General features: G+C 46.4%; 1 protein-coding gene across 19 annotated transcripts in view; it reads left to right on the forward strand.

Moving 5' to 3' along the window:
- The window catches only part of Atf1 (activating transcription factor 1), a 43912-nt gene extending 37730 nt beyond the window's left edge, over positions 1-6182 (forward strand). For 10 of the 19 annotated variants that reach the window (XM_076556834.1, XM_076556840.1, XM_076556835.1 and 7 more), the window contains one exon: positions 4573-6182. In XM_076556834.1, the coding sequence (XP_076412949.1) occupies positions 4573-4717 (145 nt within the window). In that variant the 3' untranslated portion in view covers positions 4718-6182. Of the gene's footprint in view, positions 1-586; positions 1038-4572 lie in introns of those variants that run through there. The other 9 variants (XM_076556831.1, XM_076556839.1, XM_076556828.1 and 6 more) reach the window with 5 other exon arrangements.
- The last annotated feature ends 12764 nt before the right edge of the window (positions 6183-18946 follow it).

The raw sequence follows: 18946 nt of genomic DNA on the forward strand, positions 1-18946 counted from the left end.
TCCCCTGGAACTGAAATTATAGATGGTTGTGAGCCGCTAGTGGGTGCTAGAAATTGAACCTGGGGTCCTCTACAAGAGCAGCCAGTGTTTTTTGTTCGTGTGGGTTTTGAGTTTATTTTATTGGTTTTTTTTTTTTTTTTTTTTTTTTTTTCAAGACAGAGTTTCTCTGTGTAGCTTTGTGACTTTCCTGGAACTCACTTGGTAGCCCAGGCTGGCCTTGAACTCACAGAGATCTGCCTGGCTCTGCCTCCCGTGTGCTGGGATTAAAGGCGTGCGCCACCACTGCCCGGCTATTTTATTGTTTTTATGTGTGTGCTTTTGCCTGCATGTATGTATGTACAGTACATGCATGTCTGGTCCCCACAGAGGTCAGAAGGAGGGCATTGGGTCCTCTTGGACTGGAGTTATATAGACAGATGTAAGCTGTGGATGCTGGAATCAAACCTGAGTCACCAGGGAGAGTAACAAGTGCTCTTAACCACTGAGCCACCTCTCCTGCACCCAGTGTTTGACTTTCATAGCCTAGGAATGGCTTCTTTCATGGACCTACTTCTGCGTACTTCTCACCTCTCTCTTACCCTTCCAGATTAAAGAGATTCAGGGCCTTCTCTAGAGTAGACCTTGGATTACGGGAACCTTACGGCTGCTTTGATCTGGGTGACCACAGACACTTTCAGCCTTTCATCTTCGGGCTGACAAGCTCTCTGGAGTTGCCCTTTCATTCAGTGTGGCTGGCTGGCTGGCAGGTCTTGCTCTGGCCTGACTTAGCTTTCACCAAGGATGAAGGTCACTATAGGGTTCTAAGAGGCCTGACGTCCATATACATCTTCAAGGAGAGAGTCAGAGACAGGAAGAGCCATTTGAAGAGTCAGAATATACACTACATTTCTAAGAACTTACCATCTTCAGTGGGCAGTTTGTGACTCCAGCAGATGGTTAAAATGGAAGCATCAGGGGCTGGAGAGATGGCTCAGAACCATCTGTGAGGAGATCTGGGGCCCTCTGGTATACCTCAATAAAAAAGGCAAATCACAGATGAAGATGGTTCAGCAGACACAGGCTCTGGTCTGGAAGCCTAGTGACCTGAAGGGGGGGGAGCCAGTTCCACACAGCTGTCCTTGGACCTCGTGCCTGTGCGCACGGTGGCACTTAACTCAATCACCGTGAAACATGTACCTCCTTCTTAAATACATATATTGTTTTCATTTGTCTGTGTAGCCCGTGCTGGCCTGGAACTGGCTGGGTAGCCAACAGAGACTTTGTGATCTTGTTCCCACTCCTGAGTCCTAGGACTGTCAGACTCCACCAAGTGGAGTCTTGTGTGCTGCTGAGGGTCAAGCCCAGGGCATCGTACATGCCAGACAAGCACTCCATCAATTGAGCCATGCCCCCATCCCCTTAAATACATTTAGACATATTACTACATTCACTTTAATATATCAGGCATGAAAACTTGCTTTTTGGAGAAAGTGCATATATAACGGGTAACTTTATGTACTGTGTGCAAGAGGAGAACAGGGACCCAGAAACGAGGAACGACAGCGGAAGCCGAGTCACAGATGGAGGGGGTTTAAAACGTAACAGCAGGGATTGCTATCATTTGCTTGTGTCTCTATGAATGAGTTTGGTAAAAAGACAAACTGTTTTGGAGGTTCCAAGAGATGAAGAGATAAATGAAGTGCATATGTAAATAGAAGAAAATTGATAAGAGCTATATCTAGAAACTCCAAGGAAGGGTCTTAAAAAGTTAGAGTGCTTGTTCCACATGTGCAAAGCTTGGTTTGATCCCCAATGTCACACACAACTAGGTGTGGTGCAGGCAGGAGGTGGAGGTAAAATTCAAGACATTCAGGGGAGGTTGGAGGCCAGCCTGGGTTACATGAGACCCTGTCTCAAAAAAGATGGGGGTTTACTTCTCACAAGATGACCAGCTATGTACAGTTTTTAAAGATTGATGAAACGTCTGAGCTGCCTCTTTAAAGTGAGTGGAACCTGTAGGGAAGAAACCAAGAATCTGATGAGGTTAGTGATGAACTAGACCCTCAGGGTTTCTCTGTGCAGCTGTGCCTGTCCTGGATCTCACTCTGTAGACCAGGCTAACCTTGAACTCAGAGATCCACCTTTTTCTGTCTCCTGGTGATTGGGATTAAAGGCGTGCACCACCCCATCCAGCTGAAATTCATGTCTTACCTAGTTTTGATGCGCTGAAGAGATGGGAACAGGCTTGGCGCTGCTGTGCTGGGGCACTGCATAGGTTACATTTCATGAGGTGGTCACTGCACTCAAAGCTAGAAATGTCACTTAAATGAGTTCTTGTCTTGCACAGTTCTCCAGAGCCCTGGAGGAAAGCACTTGATACAGCTCCGACAAATTCCAGACATTGAACTCTAACAAATATATACAGAGAGGTGGGATGGGGTGGGGGGAACTAACTAGTCCTTTGTGTCCAGAAGGTCAGCCCTTGGGAGGTGGTCAGCCTGAGCCACATAAGGAGACTGTAACTCATCCCACTCTGCAGAGCAAGAAAAAAGAAGAGCTTTAGGCCTGGCACATGCTGTGTTCTTGAAAACCAACTGGCACTACATAGCTCAACTTTGACCAAAACAAAAAACAAAAAAAACCACTTTTAATGTATAAGGTGTGAGATTTAAGACTTTAATATAACTATACATAATTTTATAGCCTGAGTATAGGAAAGGATTTCCAAAACAAGATAGCTTTCAGGGAAATTGTGTAATTATTAATGAATGTGACCTCATTAAAATGAGAACCTTTGAGCTGGTCATTGCGGCACACACCTTCAATCTCAGCACTTGAGAGGTGGAGGCAAGATTGGGAGTTCAAGGCCATGCTCAGCTACATGACACTCATAAAACCAAAGGGAAAAAAGTTGGAAAGACAGCTTGGTGGTTTAGAGCACTGGCAGCTCATAACCATCTGTCACTGTAGTCCATGAGGATCCTCCAAGGGCACCAGGACACAGGTGGTGCACAGACATACATGCAGGTAAGACACCCATACACATAATTTTCTTTATTTTTGGTGATTTTTGAGACAGGGTCTCACTGTTTAGTTCTGACTGTCCTGAAACTCACCAACATTTGCCACTATGCCCAGCAAATAAATATTAAAAATATCAGATGTGAAATTGGGGAGTAGTAAAGTAGAAAAATAGGTATGAGGTTGGTGTGCATAATGAACAGAGGAGTCTTAAGAAATTACAAGACGATGCTCTGGCTCGGCACAAATGGGCGGAGCAGCTCCAGAGGCTGCACACCAGGAAAGACTAAGGCACATCTCATGGGCCTTCCCAACAGGGAGGCTTCCTAGGCAGAGGTCAGAGCTGCTCTCTCTCATGTGAGGAGGAGAGAAGCATTCCCAACACATTAGACCCACAGTGCCGTATGACGGAATGCCGTCACAATTCTCCTGATCAAGAAGAACGCTTGCACGTTATGTAAGGGAACTGTAGTAGATAGAGCAGAGAACGAAAGAGAAGGAACACAGTGACCTGTAAAGAAGAAATTGTGCCAGACCTTGTGTGTGCATTTGGGGATCTGAACTGAACACTGGACGGAGGGGCCTCTCCAGGGACTGAGGTGTCAGCACGGGGAGGCCAGGGCTTCCGTGCATCCTGAGATACCCGGGCCGGGGGAGCTCCAGGGAGACACTGAGAAGGGATGGATACGTGTCACTGAATGCCACTTCTGAGTTGGAGATGGTGGCTGGAGAGGTGGCTCAGTGCTCTTCCAGAGGTCCTGGCCCCCTCTTAGGCCTCCATGAGCACTTTCAAGCTCATACACAGAAAAGAAATCTCAAAAAAAACTAAAAAAAATACATAAAATCTTTTTTTTAAAAGTTTGTGGGGAGCCAGACACGATAGTATCCTGAGCAGCCTGAACTACATAATGAGAGTCTCTAGAAACGGGAAAAGACTGTGGTGAAGACATGTGTCTGTAATTGCCACAATCAAGAGGCTGAGGCAGGTGGTCTTCAGAACTTAGGTCTAGCCTAGGCTATAGAGCAAAAGCTTGTCCAGAAAAGGCAATAATTAGGAGCTGACTCAAACATTCGGACGGGGTGACAGGATAGCGATGGCCTGGTGGAGAGCCGACCAGGAGGGCGAAGGCTTCTAGGGCAATGGAGTTGTGTCTCAAGTACGGGGGTTTACCAAATTATTACTGTGTGTGCGCGTGTGTGTGCGTGCGCGCGTGTGTGCGTGTGCGCGCGTGTGTGCGTGTGCGTGTGCGCGCGCGCGCGTATAAAAGCCAGATGTCTGATACCTCCCTCGCCCCCAATGGAGTTATAGCTACCCAACATGGGGCTGACCTTGGGTCTTTTGCCAGAGCAACACGTGCTCGTAACTGCTGAGTCATCTGTCTCCTCCTAGGTGACATCTTAGTTTTTCAAATAGGAGTCAGGGGTGGTGGCACATGCTTAGAATCCCAGCATTGAGAAGAGGGTGAGGCAGGGGCAGCAAGAGTTGAGGCCAGCTTGGGCTGCACATGAGACCGTATCCACTAAACAGCGCTCCTCACGTCTGCTCCCTAATGTCTGCGTGCTTGTGTCTAGAGAAGCCGCTCGAGAGTGCCGCAGGAAGAAGAAGGAGTACGTGAAGTGCCTGGAGAACCGGGTCGCCGTTCTGGAAAACCAGAACAAAACTCTGATCGAAGAGCTAAAGACTTTGAAGGATCTTTATTCTCATAAAAGTGTTTGATTCTTAAAGAGAAAGTATTTTTATGGACTTGCTTTAAAATGAGGTGGATTTCTTTTTAGTGGAGTTTTATAAATTCAGAGGTCAAAGAAGCTATTTGTATTAGGTTTTTACAGTGCGCAGGTTGACAGAGGGTAAGGGGAGATGAGCAGGAGGAAGCTGCTGACCGGGGGAAGTACTCCAGGAAATGGACTGCAGCAAGCAAGGAGACTTAGACAGCGGCCAGCCAGAGCCAGAGGCGGCGGCGGCAGCAGCAGCACTGGTGAAGAACCCGCTCCCTCTCAGTTTGTGTTCTTACTGTTTGTTTCCAAGATTTACCTTTTCATTTGTGTGTGTGAGTGTGTGTGTTTGATTCCTGCCAATAAATTCTCAATTACAAATGTAAAAGAAAGCATAACACGTTACTAAGTGTGTAAATTATGTGGTCTGATTGTTAGTTGTCATATTGTCAGGTGTTGAATGAGTTTTAATAGTTGCTTTTGTTGGACTTGAGGGGTTTTGATAAGTGTTCTAACAGGCGAAGGGCACAGAATCTGAAGATGGTGATTTGTAACATTTTTATCAGAATGGAAAATTTGACAGTTTTAAATAGTTGATTTTTGCTTCCGGAAGGTAAGGGCGATTTTTCACAAGGATGTAATAATTTCGTTTTAATTCTCTAATCCTGTATGCAGTTGAAGAGCATTACTCTTTCGTGCTTTAACAGAATGAAGTGTTTACAAATGCCCTTAAAAATCTTTTCAATAACCTGAAGATGTACACCAAAGCTTCCCGAGAGGGTTTATAATCATCTTACTGTAGGTTTGTCAGGTTCTAAAGTAGTTACCAAGGCAACTTGCCTTGAGACTATTTTGTAATGTAGCCAAGGGTACCTTTATAAGAGAAGGGACTGCCAATATATTTTTATAGTGAATCTTTATAAATTCTAATGTCGAGTTTTTAATGATTATTTTAAATGTTTATATATAGTTTGTTTAGTAAAAAAAAAAATTGTATCTCAAATTACCATTTTTTATATTATGAGAAGAGTAAAGTTTTCAATTGGCTGATATTGAATTGTACTTTTTCTATGAAGTTTATCTAAAGTTCAAGCTGTGGTCAGTACACCAGTGTTTAACCTCTGTATTCTAATCTGTATACACTTTGAAACTGTACTGCAAAACTGTTGTGTGCCTATATAGTATATTTCATATGGTCTATGAAATTAAAGAACATTTGATAAGATTAAGTTTGCTGAATGCAAAATACAATGTTTGACATATGAACATCACCCTATCAAAGTTGAAGAATTCAGAAGTCTATTCTAGATTGGCCCTATCCCCAAATCTTAGGGACTATGGTATAAGAGAAGCTTGGGACCCATCTACCCACGGTCCCCTTCATTCCTGGAGCTAGACTGTGGTCACTGCCCTTTGATTAGTTTGTTGCAGTCATAGACATTAGAAATTAAATCTCTTATGCCATTTCATGATTGAGGTCCTTTTTCTCCCAAGTTGTTGGCATTCTATGTATTTTCTGTCTTGAGCTTATTCCTGATATAACATGTTTCAACATAAATAAGTTACTGTAAGTCAAGGTGACTTTACATACATGTGTACTCAGAGTATTCTGTGTAGATGTATGCCACACACTCAGTGAGATCCTGGTGGGCAGGAGAAGAGGACAGGAACTAAGTCGCTGTCCCACTCCTGTGAGCTCACGCCCTTGAGGGTACTGTTTGCTAAGGTTACATCAGCATGAGTGACTAGGATGCAAACTTAAACCCAGTGTAGTGCCAAATGTGGTGCGCACCTGTAACCTCAGCTGACCAAGGGGCTGAAGCAAGAGGAAAGAGAATTTGAGGAGGCCAAGCATGGTGGCACACACCTTTAATCCCAGCATTTGGGAGGCAGATCCAGGTGGATCTCTGTGAGTTTGAGGCCAGCCTGGTCTACAGAGCGAGATCCAGGACAGGAACCAAAAACTACACAGAGAAACCCTGTCTCAAAAAACAAAACAAAAAAGTAAATTCCAGGGCAGAGAAACCCTGGGGGAAGGGGGTGGTGGTGTGGTAAACTATGACCTATCAATTCCCTCTCAGAACCAAAGGAGAAAAGTGACTCCCAGAAGTTGTCCAGTGACTGCCTGGGTGATGTGGCATGCACCTGTATTGACACACACCTTATACATGGACACTAATGCATTTATTTAAAAAAACATTGCAATCCCACAGTCTAGCGCACACCTTCAATAAACTCCAGGGGGCACTGTTGCAGCTCCATCAAGAGGATGCCTCATAATTGATGAGGTCTGAGTTCAAACTCAAGTGGACACAGAAAATTTTGATATTCTGCCCCTAAATCACACAGTAAATAACAAAACTAATGTTAAATTCTAGGCTGAGTCAGCCTCAGAATGTGTGGTCTTGGTCATGAGGATGTGTCCCTTCTCACCAATGGTTTTGAGGCAGAAAGGTTTGCTTAAAACTAGCTTCAAAGCCTACTTAAATGTGTCCACTAGATGGCGACACCGCTTTACAAGCAGTTCTACCAACTTCAGGATGGCAGAGGCCAGCGTGACGACCCGGCAGATGAAGGCCAAGCCTGATGCCCTGAGCTCAGGCCCCAGGACCCACACTGTGGCACGCACGTACGCACAGGAACACACATGAAAATGTCATAAAACAGCAAATTTTTGTACATCAGGACAAATAATACTTTGTATCTTGAGATCTGGAGGGATAGTGTACATACAGGATTCCCCCACAACCCCTTTCTTACTCCTGAGTTCTTTTCTACAAGAACTGATTGATGAGTTTAGTGTGTCCATGAAGTGTGTGTGTATTCACTACATATATTCAGAGATAGGGCAGGCTGAGACATGAGTTCCAGGCCAGCCTGGGCCCACTAGCAAAATCCTGTCTGAAAAACACTAGAGGTTGAGAATGGAGCCAGGAGGTGGTGGCTCACGTCTGTAATTCCAGCCTGGTCTACAAAGGGAGTTCCCAGGGCTGTTACACAGAAAGCCCAATCTTGAAAAAACAAAAAAGGGCTGAGACGCTCAGCTGTCAGTGCTTGCCTAGTGGGCATAAAGCTCAAGGTTCAATTCCCAGCCCCACATAAATGCAGCCTAGCGGCTTTAGTCACTGGAGATTGGGAATGGGAGGCCAGCCTGGACTGCGTGGAACCTGTTCTCAACGTGTGGGTCACGACCCCTTCAGGAGGCGAAGGACCCTTTCTCAGGGGTCACCTAACATTATCTGCAAACAAACACAGTAACTGGCTGGGGGTCACCATGAGGACCTGTGTTAAAGACGCATCAGGAGGGTTGAGGGCGCTGTTCTAGATTAACTGAACATTTCTGTCATTCTGTAGTTGCCAAAAAACAAAACCCAGGGTGGGAGGCTGAGCAGGAAGAGCACGCACCGTTGTTAAAGGGGTACAAGTGTGGGAGCCAGCACCCACACTCAGCTCAACTGCTTATAACTCCAGGAGAGCCTGCACTTGTAGCCGTCCGCAGGAACTTGTACTGGGGTGCACACGCGCACACACAACTAAAAATCTTAAAAAGTAAACCACGGTTTAAGGAAAGCAGGATTGGAGTGGGTTGGTTTTTCAGTTCGTAAGCACTCGTTAACAGTGTACCAGTCTAAAAAGTCAAACAGGTCAAAGAAAGTGCAGTGGAAGCGGGGGCGCCTAGAATCAGTTCACAGCACTGAAAATAAAAAGGTGCAGTTACAGTAATTTAGTCGTGTGTTTTGGGGTAAAACACGATGATTCAGTGTAGAAGTGCTTGACCCTGGGACCTACAGTGGAAGGAAAGAACCACTTCCCAAGCCTGGCACGCGCTCCCTCACACACATGCACACAAGGTTCTAAGTTAATGTCAGGCTGGAGATCTGTCTCAGTGGGGACGACACCTGCTGTGGCAGGGGACCCACACGGCCGTTCATAACCATCCCTAGAACTCTGAACTCCACTTGGGAGGCAGAGACGGGCGGATCTCTGTCACTCTGAAGCTAGTCTGCTCTACATAGCAAGTTCTAGGACAACCAAAGAGAGACCCTGTCTCAAAAAAAAATTAAATTAAAAAAATAAAAAACAAGTGGACCAGACCAAATAATAAAGACTGTCAGGTTGAAGTGGGAAGCAAAATCCTACTGCATGTTTATAAATGCTAAATCAAAAATGTAAGAAAACAGCAAGACTGAGATGTGTATTTAAAAAGCCAGTCAGGGGGGCTGGAAAGGTGGCTCGAGGGTTAAGAGCACTGCACTGGCTGCTCTTCCAGAGGTCCTGAGTTCAATTCCCAATAACCACATAGTAGGTCACAACCATCTGTAATGAGATCTGGTGCCCTCTTCTGGCCTGCAGGTGCACATGCAGAGCACTCATACATAAAATATAAGTAAATAAAATTTAAAAAAAAAAAAAAAAAAAAGCCAGTCAAGTTCCAGCCAGAAGAAAGCTGGGATGGCTGTGTTTGTGTTGAAGAATGTCACTATAGAATGACAGAAATGTTCAGTTAATCTAGAACAGCGCCCTCAACCCTCCTGATGCGTCTTTAACACAGGTCCTCATGGTGACCCCCAGCCACAGTTACTTTGTTGCTATGGCATACCTGCAGTTTTGCTACTGTTATGGATTGTAATGTAAATTTATGTTTGCAGATAGTGTTAGGTGACCCCTGAGAAAGGGTCATTCGCCTCCTGAAGGGGTCGTGACCCACATGTGGAGAACTGCTGATCTAACTGATAGAGTTATGTTTCTCTGATCTTCCTGCCTCCTCGAGGACTAGGGCACTGCATGTACCACCACACCCAGCCCACTTCTAAACTTGAATTTGCTAATACAGAGTGAAGGTGTTAAAATGATGAAATATAAGAAACAAGGAAAAATTCCAATTACAAAAGCAGGAAAATAGTAAAACAGATTTGGGCAATTAACGAATAACCTCACATACTGAATTTTAACTGCAAGCCACGGCTAATGGGAGGCCCATCCTAGCCAGCTTTAACTGCCCGCTTGACCGCAGAGTGACCTGAGGAGGGAATCTAGTCCGCTGTGGGCGGCGCCATTCCCTGGGCAGGTAGTCCTGCACTAACAAGAAAGCTAGCTAAGCCTGGTTTGCGAGTGCGCCAGCAGCAAGCAGCATCTTGCATCGTTTCTGCTGCGCTTCTGTGCTGAGGTGATGCCATAGAGACTAGCAAGCAGGCCTGCCTTTGACGTCCTGCCCTGAGATGAAATAAACCTTTTCCTCTAAGTTGCTTTTGGTCGTATTATTTGTACAGCACCAGAATGAGACCAAAATGAGTCAACTATTATCTTACATCTGAGAAAGAGAAACCAGGGTGAAGTCAACATGCCGGGCAAACAGGATGTGTGCCAACCCCAGACATCCAACTGAAGAGGTATCTCTTGCTGCAATTCAATATAGAAGACACACAAATCAGAAGAACACATATGGGGCAATAAAAGTCAGACTCAGCCAATTTTGAAGAATTGATCCAGAAGGACTGTGTTTCCTTGGTCTATGTGAGTCAACCCTTTCATAGAACGATAGTCTTGGCTGGTCACTGAAGCATGATCCTAGTTAGTCTTATCAACTAAAACCAGGAGTCAGATTTCCGAGTAATAACCTGGAAGATCAGAGAAGTCAAGCGGCAGCCACTAGAGACTTCTTACCTCTACAATCCTCAGACCAAATGGGCCCGAGGTCTCCCGAATGTGCTGGGATTAAAGGCATGAGCCTCCCAAGTACTGGGATTAAAGGCCTCTGCTCAACTAGTGGCTAGCTGTGCCCTCTATCTCCAGGCAAGCTTTGTCAGAACACAAAATATCACACAACAGGTCACAGCTTTAGGAGACTTGTGAACGGCACAGCACTTGCACAGGTGTTTAGAAGCTGCTTTCTGATAAGAAGCACAGACTGGGTTAGGGCCTGGACTCTGCCTCCTTTTCTTTTGGCTCAGCCCTCTGCTTAGCTCTGCCTGGAAGCATGCTGATCGCTCAGTGTCTGTCTAAAGACTGGGGCTCGGCCCTAACCTGACTCATACCCATTCAGGGCTGACGTCATGATGATAACCAACCAAGGCATTCTCTGCCTTGTCCTAGACCCCTGAAAAGGCACCTGAAAGTCTCAGTCATTTCCCTGAACCCTCAGTCACCTTGAAGTCTAGAACAGTGAACTATAAGACACAGATGATGGTGGTGCATGCCTTTAATCCCAGCACTCGGGAGGCAGAGCCAGGTGGATCTCTGAGTTCAAGGCCAGCCTGGTCTACAGAGCGAGATCCAGGACAGGAACCAAAAACTACACGGAAAAACCTTGTCTCAAAAAAAACCAAGGGAAGAAAAAAAAAGACACAGATGATCCCATGATGAAATCACCCCAGGGGAGCAGTGACCCTATTTGAGACTGTCTTCAAGGAGAGCAGACATCATAAGGAAACCAGCCTGTGTACTGACAACCCAGAGTCAGCTTATAAATCGCCTACCCTGTCCCCAAGTGTGCTGAGATTTCACCTGGGATTGTTTTAAATCTATGAGTAGATGAGTTGAAGAAGCGACACCTCGGCAATGGTGAATCTTCTAGCCCATGACTGCAGTCTATTTGTCCATCCAGCCCGGGGCTGACAGATGGTATCAACTGTGGTCTTCACTACTGTTAAATAAGGAGCAGGCCCATGGTCTAACTACGCCCTTTTCTTGTTTTTCTTAGACACTTTCCATGGTAATGTAATAGATTCCCTTAAGAAGCTGGGGGGTGGTGTCACACACCTCTAGTTCCTTGGGGGGGGGGGTGTTTGTTTGTTTGTTTTTCCTCTCAGTCCCAGCTTCCTGCAGGTAATCACATGCCAAGAGCAGACACTCGATCTCAGCCCAGTGCCAAGAAGATTTGAAAAGAACTCACAAATTCAGAAGCCCAGCACTTGGACATCCCCTGGCTTTTGCTCTGGCAGGTTCCTGTGGGTTCAGGAAGGAAGTCTTTCTGGGTTGGCCAAATGGAATAATCTCCTTCATTTCTCAATATTCTTTCGTTCCCCTCTTACTCCTAAGGTGAGGAGCCAAACAGACCCTCTGGCCTGGGCCCCGCCACAGCAAGCTTGGCCAGTTAACAGGGAAGCAAGTGAAAAGCAGAGGAGGTTTATCATAGTAAATGTGGTCATATTAGGAAAAGGAGCAAATAAAGAAATCCAGGGTCCTGCTCCAGTCTGTCTTTGGGACCCTGACAAGAGGTAAGAGTTATGCTTCCCTAAGCAGCCCTGGGCATGGTGTGTCCCTGACGTGAGGGTAAGCAGGCCTGGTCACGGTGTGGCTAACCTATTGTCCTCATTGAGTCAGGACAAAGACAACCTAAGTGTCCAGGGTCTCTCCTGCCACGGGTCTGACAAGTCAGAATCATGCGAAATCTCCTCGGGAGACAAGCTCCTCTCCTGACTGGAACCAGGCCGCACTTAGCCTTCTCCTTCCCCAGCCTGAGACTCCTGAGAAAATTCAGATTTTCTAGGGACCATTTTGAAGGTCTAACAGCAAAGAAATGGACACAAGTGTCTTTAGAATGCTTCTGCCAGGATGGATGGAACGGTAATGCTTGCTTAAATTTTAGCTCTGCCTGCTCCTTATTGGCGAGTGTGTGGGGCTGTGGCCTGTGACTGCCAAGTCACTCATTGTCCCCGTGAACTCTTGGTGGACGTTTTCCTCAGGAGATTATAATACCAGCAACACAGATGTCTCCACCTCCGTGCTGGCTGTCCTTACCCGACTGTCCTGACTACCACTCGACTATAGTGTTCAACAGGATTGATGAGAACAGAATTTCCTAAGTTTATTCCTAGTCCTAGGGACCAGCATGCAGCCTTTTATCAGCAAGTATACTGTTCACTGGAGATTTTTAGTTTACATCAACTCTTTCAGCCTGGAGGAGGTGCCTTCTATTTTTCGTTTGTTTAATGATTTTGATGCATGTGGGTGTTTGGCTAACATGTATGTGTATCACATGTGTGCCTGGTACCCACAGAGGTGAGAAGAGAGTGTCAGATCCCCTAGAACTGCAGTTACCGACAGACTGTTCTGAGCTGCCATGTGGGTGCTGGAGACTGAACTCTGGTTCTCTGACATGAGTTCAGGTCCCAGCACCAGGGAAAGCATGGTAGGTGGGCTGAAGAAAGGACTCGGGTCTCTGTGGTAGCAGAAGTGGGGGTCTGCTTACAGCTCTCTGAGAAAGGAAGGGCTGTACAGCACAACCCCGCAGTGGGGCTCCCCAGTTTCTGGGCAGGAGTCGGGTGCAGTGGGGAGCCAGGATGTATGGGCGCCAACCCCCACTTCAGTGTTATCTCCCATCCCCAAGCGAGAGATCCCAGCACCTGAGGTCATGGTACTCACTGGGGCTGTGCTTAGCATGACCTGTCAGGATCTGTGTGTGTGTGGGGGGGGGGGAGGCTGCAGGGACGGTGGCCTGAGCAGCAGTCTGGTCTGGATTCTAGCATTATATTCTTACAAAAAGGTTTTGTGTTTTTAAACAAATGCTAAAATGTTTACAGATTAAAATTAGACACTTGGAACTTTTACAAGTTACATCTGTGGGGGGACTTTCAGAAGAGGCTAGCATCCGGGTCAATAGACTAAGAGTCCAGTCCCAGCTCTGTAGGAAGGCCTCAGCCAGTCTGTTGAGGGCTGTGAACAAGAGTTCCTGAAGAGACCCACACCTTCCACCCCACCTCACTGAGCAGAGGCTGGAATGTCACAGGGTCAGGATCTGATTACACTCAGGCTTTTTTGCCATTCCTTGGCCACCTCTGACTGGGCTAACATCCTGTGACTAACAGGGAGAGCCTTTGAAATGTATTAACATATTAATTAGCTTCTACCTCCCCAAAGGTGATGGGCAGCACCTGAAAACCATAGACATTTCTCCCCACTTTAACCCACCTGCCTAGTGTTCCCCCAGTATATTTTTTAAATGCCTTAATGTAGGACTTTCTTTATTCTGTATTGTAAAATTTCATGAAACTGATACCACAGTGGGATATGGAGTCCGAGGGAACCTAGATCCACATTCCCAGGCCAGGGTTCTATCTCCTTTGAGGGAGAATTGTATTTTTACCTTGACAGGGCCGAATGCACAGAAGACAGGCGGCATACTCTCTCCTTCCGAGCCTGTGACCCATCCCCTTACACCCCCAGGCACCTGCCCTCCTGGTTCTGGGCCTCTGGGCATGGGGCTGTCAGACCCAGACTGATACCCGCTGGCTTCCCAGCCTCTCCAGCCCACAATGGCGGACTCTGGCGCTTCTAGACCTCTCAACTGCATGAGGCAATTCCCAGCCTGCCTCTCCCTCCTCTCGATCCTCTTGGGCTGGAGATCAGTTCTCAGATCTTGCTCTGTGGAAGACAATAGCTTCCAATCTGTGTCTTTCTCTGAGTGATTGCATTTTATAAAACAACACTTGGCTCCCTTTTGAGGGCGAACCTGGGGCAGAGTGAGGCAGAGTGACTGCATGTCTCGTTTGCACATATAAACCAACACCGTCTGTCCGGCACAAACCACGGCACCGGGACAGCTATGCCATTCACATGAGCAGAGTGTCACCGCGTACACGCCCAGCAAGTTAAATCCAGACCAGAGCAGACCGAGGAGTCGATGAAAACGTAAGACAAACCTGGGCTGCGAACTCATCAGACACACAAGACAACCAGAGGCAGAGGCAAGAGGCAGCCCCTTCTATGGGTCATAGAAGAGGAAGCCATTTCCCACCGGACATGACCACACCTGTTGACAGTCCTCAACTAGCCAAAACCTTCATCATGTGATCGGCAGGCTTAACTACCTGCCAACCCTTAACTGTCCCTGGGACTTCACTGTGGATTTAACTGTCCATTCAAAGACCTAACGAGTCTACACGGTCTCACACACAGGCAGTCTTCCTAAACCCATTAAAATGCTATCTTTGGGTCTGTTACATACGCTTAATAAAACACCAGATGCTCTGAACACACCATTAAGAGATAGTTGATCTTGGGGCTGGAGAGACGGCTGAGCAGTAAAGAGCACTGGCTGCTCTTCCAGAGGACCCGGGTTTGATTCCCAGCAACCACATGGAGGCTCACAGCTGTCTGTAACTCCAGCTCCAGGGAATCCAATGCCCTCTCTCTCTTTAAATTTCTTTCTTTTTTTTTTAAAGACTTATTTATTTATTATGTATACAGTGTTCTGTTTGCATGTATCCCTGCATGCCAGAAGAGGGCGCCAGATCTCATTACAGATGGTTGGGAGCCACCATGTGATTGCTGGGAATTGAACTCAAAACCTCTGCAAGAACAGCCAGTGCTCTCAACCGATGAGCCATCTCTCCAGCCCTCTCTCTTTAAATTTCTATTTTTTTTCATGCAATATATTTTGATCATATTACTTCCCCTACCCCAATACCTCCCAGACCCCCTACACCTCTCAAAAAAGAAAAGAAAAGAAAAATGACAACTGACAAGCCATCCTTCCTCCATCTTGGGCTTGGAAACCATCCTATAGCAAAGTCAAACTGGGCTTGTTCCTGTTTATGACTTCATCTGTTTCTCAAGGATCGGGCTCTGCCATGATGGCATGCTGGAACTCAGAGATCCACCTGTCAGCTTCCCGCGTGTTGGGATCAAGGGCATTGCCACCATGAGCCCCTGAGAAGTCCTGGAGCAGCCTTATCTGTGCTGCCATCCCTCAAGGGTGTCAACTAACAGAGTAAACAAGGAGAAGCAGGGGCCTCTGAGGTGGCTCCGCGGGTGCAGGGATTTGCACGCGGGCCTGAGGACCTGAGTTCAATTCCCAAATCCTACACTCCCAGGGGATGCCAGGGTAGAACTGACTCCAGCGTTCATTGACCTACACACCACACACCACACACCACACACCACACACACACACACACACACACACACACACACACACACACACACTGTGCCAAGCATGAGTCTATACTCACAGTTCATACTCTCACACAAATAGTGAACATTTAAATTGGGATTTCAGGACATGTCAACCCCACAGAGAGTAATGTGCAGGGGCTGGGCAGGCTTTTATGTCACTCAGCTGTAGTAGGTAAAAGAACCATGTCGTTAAGTCTTGTCAAGAGAGAAATAACTAATACCTTGCATTTAGAGTGTATTTTAATGCTTAAACATTTCTAGACTTTTGTTCCTAGGCAAAAATTAAAATGTAAATTAATTGTTTTTGTTTGAGACAAGGTCTCATTATGTAGTCCTGACTGGCCTGGAACTCACAGAGATCCTCCTGCCTCTGCCTCTCAAGTGCTGGGATTAAAGGGATTAAACCACACCTGGTTTTAGGATGTGATCTCCCTTGTGTGGAGCTCTTTCTAATCCAAATAAATGTGCATGTGTTGTGTGGATGTTGAGGTATTTCTGCTATTTAGATGGTGAAGTTTTCACCCAGCCTTAGCTCAGGGTTAACAGAAAAGAAATTCCATTATAAACAGTGCACGAAATTAGGTATCAGAATGTGTGAACAAAGATATGGAGGTCAAACCAGTATTACTCTCAAAAAGACAATGCTAGGTTTGGGGCCTGGAAGTTCCCATCCCTGTGGTATAGAACATAACCATCAGCTAACATTTTATAATGCTGTATTGGTCTCTGACAAATGCAAATGCAGTAGGATGGGAATGCCACCTTTAAATCCCAGCCGAGGCATGAGGATCTCTGTGAGTTCGAGGCCAGCCTGGTCTACAAATTGAGTTCCAGGACAGCCAGGGCTACACAGTGAGACCCTGTCTGGGGGCGGGGAAGACATGTGACACACAAATTCTTTGTGAGACAAGAATCTCCATGTTGTCAAATAACATCAGATAAAGAAGGCAGAGAGAAAAAAGAAAATAAAGGAAACAACCTAGATTTTCCATAGTTCAGATAGGTTATCTTAGAGTAAATATTAGGAACTGATATCCTTTGAAGAAGCCACATCTCTGTAGAAGATTCTTCAGGCTGCGTAACTGATTAGCATTCATGGTTGTAAAGGGTTGGAATGCTGCAGGTATCGAGTCTGAACTACCCTGGGCTATCTTTTATCCCCTCACTGCCACTGATTGCCCACCTCTGTGCAATCAATGGGGAACTAACATCCTCTCTATTAGGTAAAGCCTTTGGCAGGCCAGACCTGGTAGCTCACATCTTTAATGACAACATTCCAGAGATAGAATCAGACAGATCTCTGAGTGCAAAGTCAGCCTGGTCTACAAAGTAACTTCCAGGCCAGCTGAGGAGACACACGGAGACCCTGTATCAAAAGCAAAACAAGAAAACAACAACTACAAAGGAAAAAGACCCCTGGCCTTTGGAATGTATTTTCAGGAGACCTACTAGATGCCATTGGCAGTGTCCTAACATCCAGGCTGCGGCAGAATCGTGCATGTTCTTGACTGCTGAACCGTCTCTCTGCTCCCAGACCAGGTTCACTTTAAAAGACAAGAATTTAATCTTTTGTGTTGTTCTAATCTTAGATGGGATTTTTTTTTTTTTTTTGGTTTTTCAAGACAGGGTTTCTCTCTGTAGCTTTGGAGCCTGTCTTAGACTAGCTCTATAGACCAGGCTAGCCTCGAACTCACAGAGATCCACCTGCCTCTGCCTCCCAAGTGCTGGGATTAAAGGCAAGCACCACCACCACCGTCCGGCCTTAGATGGCCTTTTAATAAAAATCCCAGAGCCAGATATTGGGGTGAAAGCTGAAAGATCAGAGAAGCAGAGCAGCCAGCCACTAGTTCCTACCTCCACGAAATCCTCAGCCTAAAGAGAGTCAGTTCCTGTTCCCTCAGGCCTTATATAACTTTCTCTCCCCAAACATCACTTTCTAGGATTAAAGACGTGTGTGCTTCCCAGTACTGGGATTAAAGGCATGTGCCACCACTGCCTGACCTCTATGTCTAATCTGGTGGCTGGCTCTGTCCTCTGATCCTCAGGCAAGTTTACTAGGGTACACAATATATCACCACAATGTTGCCTGTTAATTTTGTCATCCTTTTAACAGTACCAGATCTTATTTAGTTTTTTTTATTTATTTTGAACCATGCAGCAAGTCAGGTAGTAACAAGAATACTGCCTGCCAGATTCATTTACAATTCCATTTAAACTCACATCTTGTATGGGCTGATTTTATGTCAACTTGACACAGAGTTATCGGAGGGGAGGGAACCTCAATTGAGAAAATGTTTCCATAGGATCAAGCTGTAGGCAAGCCTGTTGGTCATTTTCTTAGTGACTAATGGGGGGCCCAGCCCACAGTGGGTGGTGATACTTCTAGGCTGGTGGTCCTGGGTTCTATAAGAAAGCAGGTTGAGCAAGCCAGGGGAGCACCCCTCCATGGCCTCTGCATCAGTTCCTGCCTATAGGTTCCTGCTCCAAGTTCCTGATGAGGCTTCCTTCCATGATGGATTGTAATAAGGTGTAAGTAAAATAAGCCTTTTCTCCCAAGTTGCTTTTGGTCATGTTTCATCATAGCAATAGAAACCCTAAGGAAGCTCATTTGTTTGGTTTGTTTTGTTTGAGACAGGATTTCTCTGTGTAGCCTAGAACTCACTTTGTAGACCAAGCTGGCCTTGAACTCAGAGAACCACCTGCCTCTGTCTCCTGAATGCTGGGAGTAAAGGCGCCTAGAATATGACAGATCTTTTGTTTTGTGTTTTTCGAGACAGGGTTTCTCTGTGTAACTTTGGAGCCTGTCCTGGAACTCACTCTGTAGCCCAGGCTGGCCTCGAACTCACAGAGATCCACCTGCCTCTGCCTCCTGAGTGCTGGGATTAAAGGTGTGTGCCACCACCGCCTGTCAGGGACCAAACATGGACCATGGGAAAGTAGTAGCTAGGCCAGAGAACAAGCCCCTGCCCTAAACCAGATGCCCCCAAAGATAAAGAACAAGTCAGGCAGGTCAGGTAGCAAAGCAAAAGAACAATGGGCCCTGACCAGTGAGTGACCTTACCACCTAGCAGCCTCACGACTTGCACGTCTCCCTTCACCTGCACGTACGGCACATCCTGCACCCCTTCCCTCCTTCCTGCCCCCTCCCCCTCCTATGCTATATAAGCCTTGCTGAGGAGAATAAACTTTGCAGCTTGATCGGAACATTTGTCTTGCTGTCGTCCTTTCGTGTCTCCCCGTCCCTTTCATTCTCTCCCACAGGTGGGTCGCCCCCGTTGACCCCCCGCTGGCTGGGGCGGTTGCCCAGGCAAGATGTTGCTTCTTTTGCTTCACTCTG

This window comes from Peromyscus maniculatus, chromosome 20 (assembly GCF_049852395.1).
Source record: "Peromyscus maniculatus bairdii isolate BWxNUB_F1_BW_parent chromosome 20, HU_Pman_BW_mat_3.1, whole genome shotgun sequence".
Classification (NCBI taxonomy): Eukaryota; Metazoa; Chordata; class Mammalia; order Rodentia; family Cricetidae; genus Peromyscus; species Peromyscus maniculatus.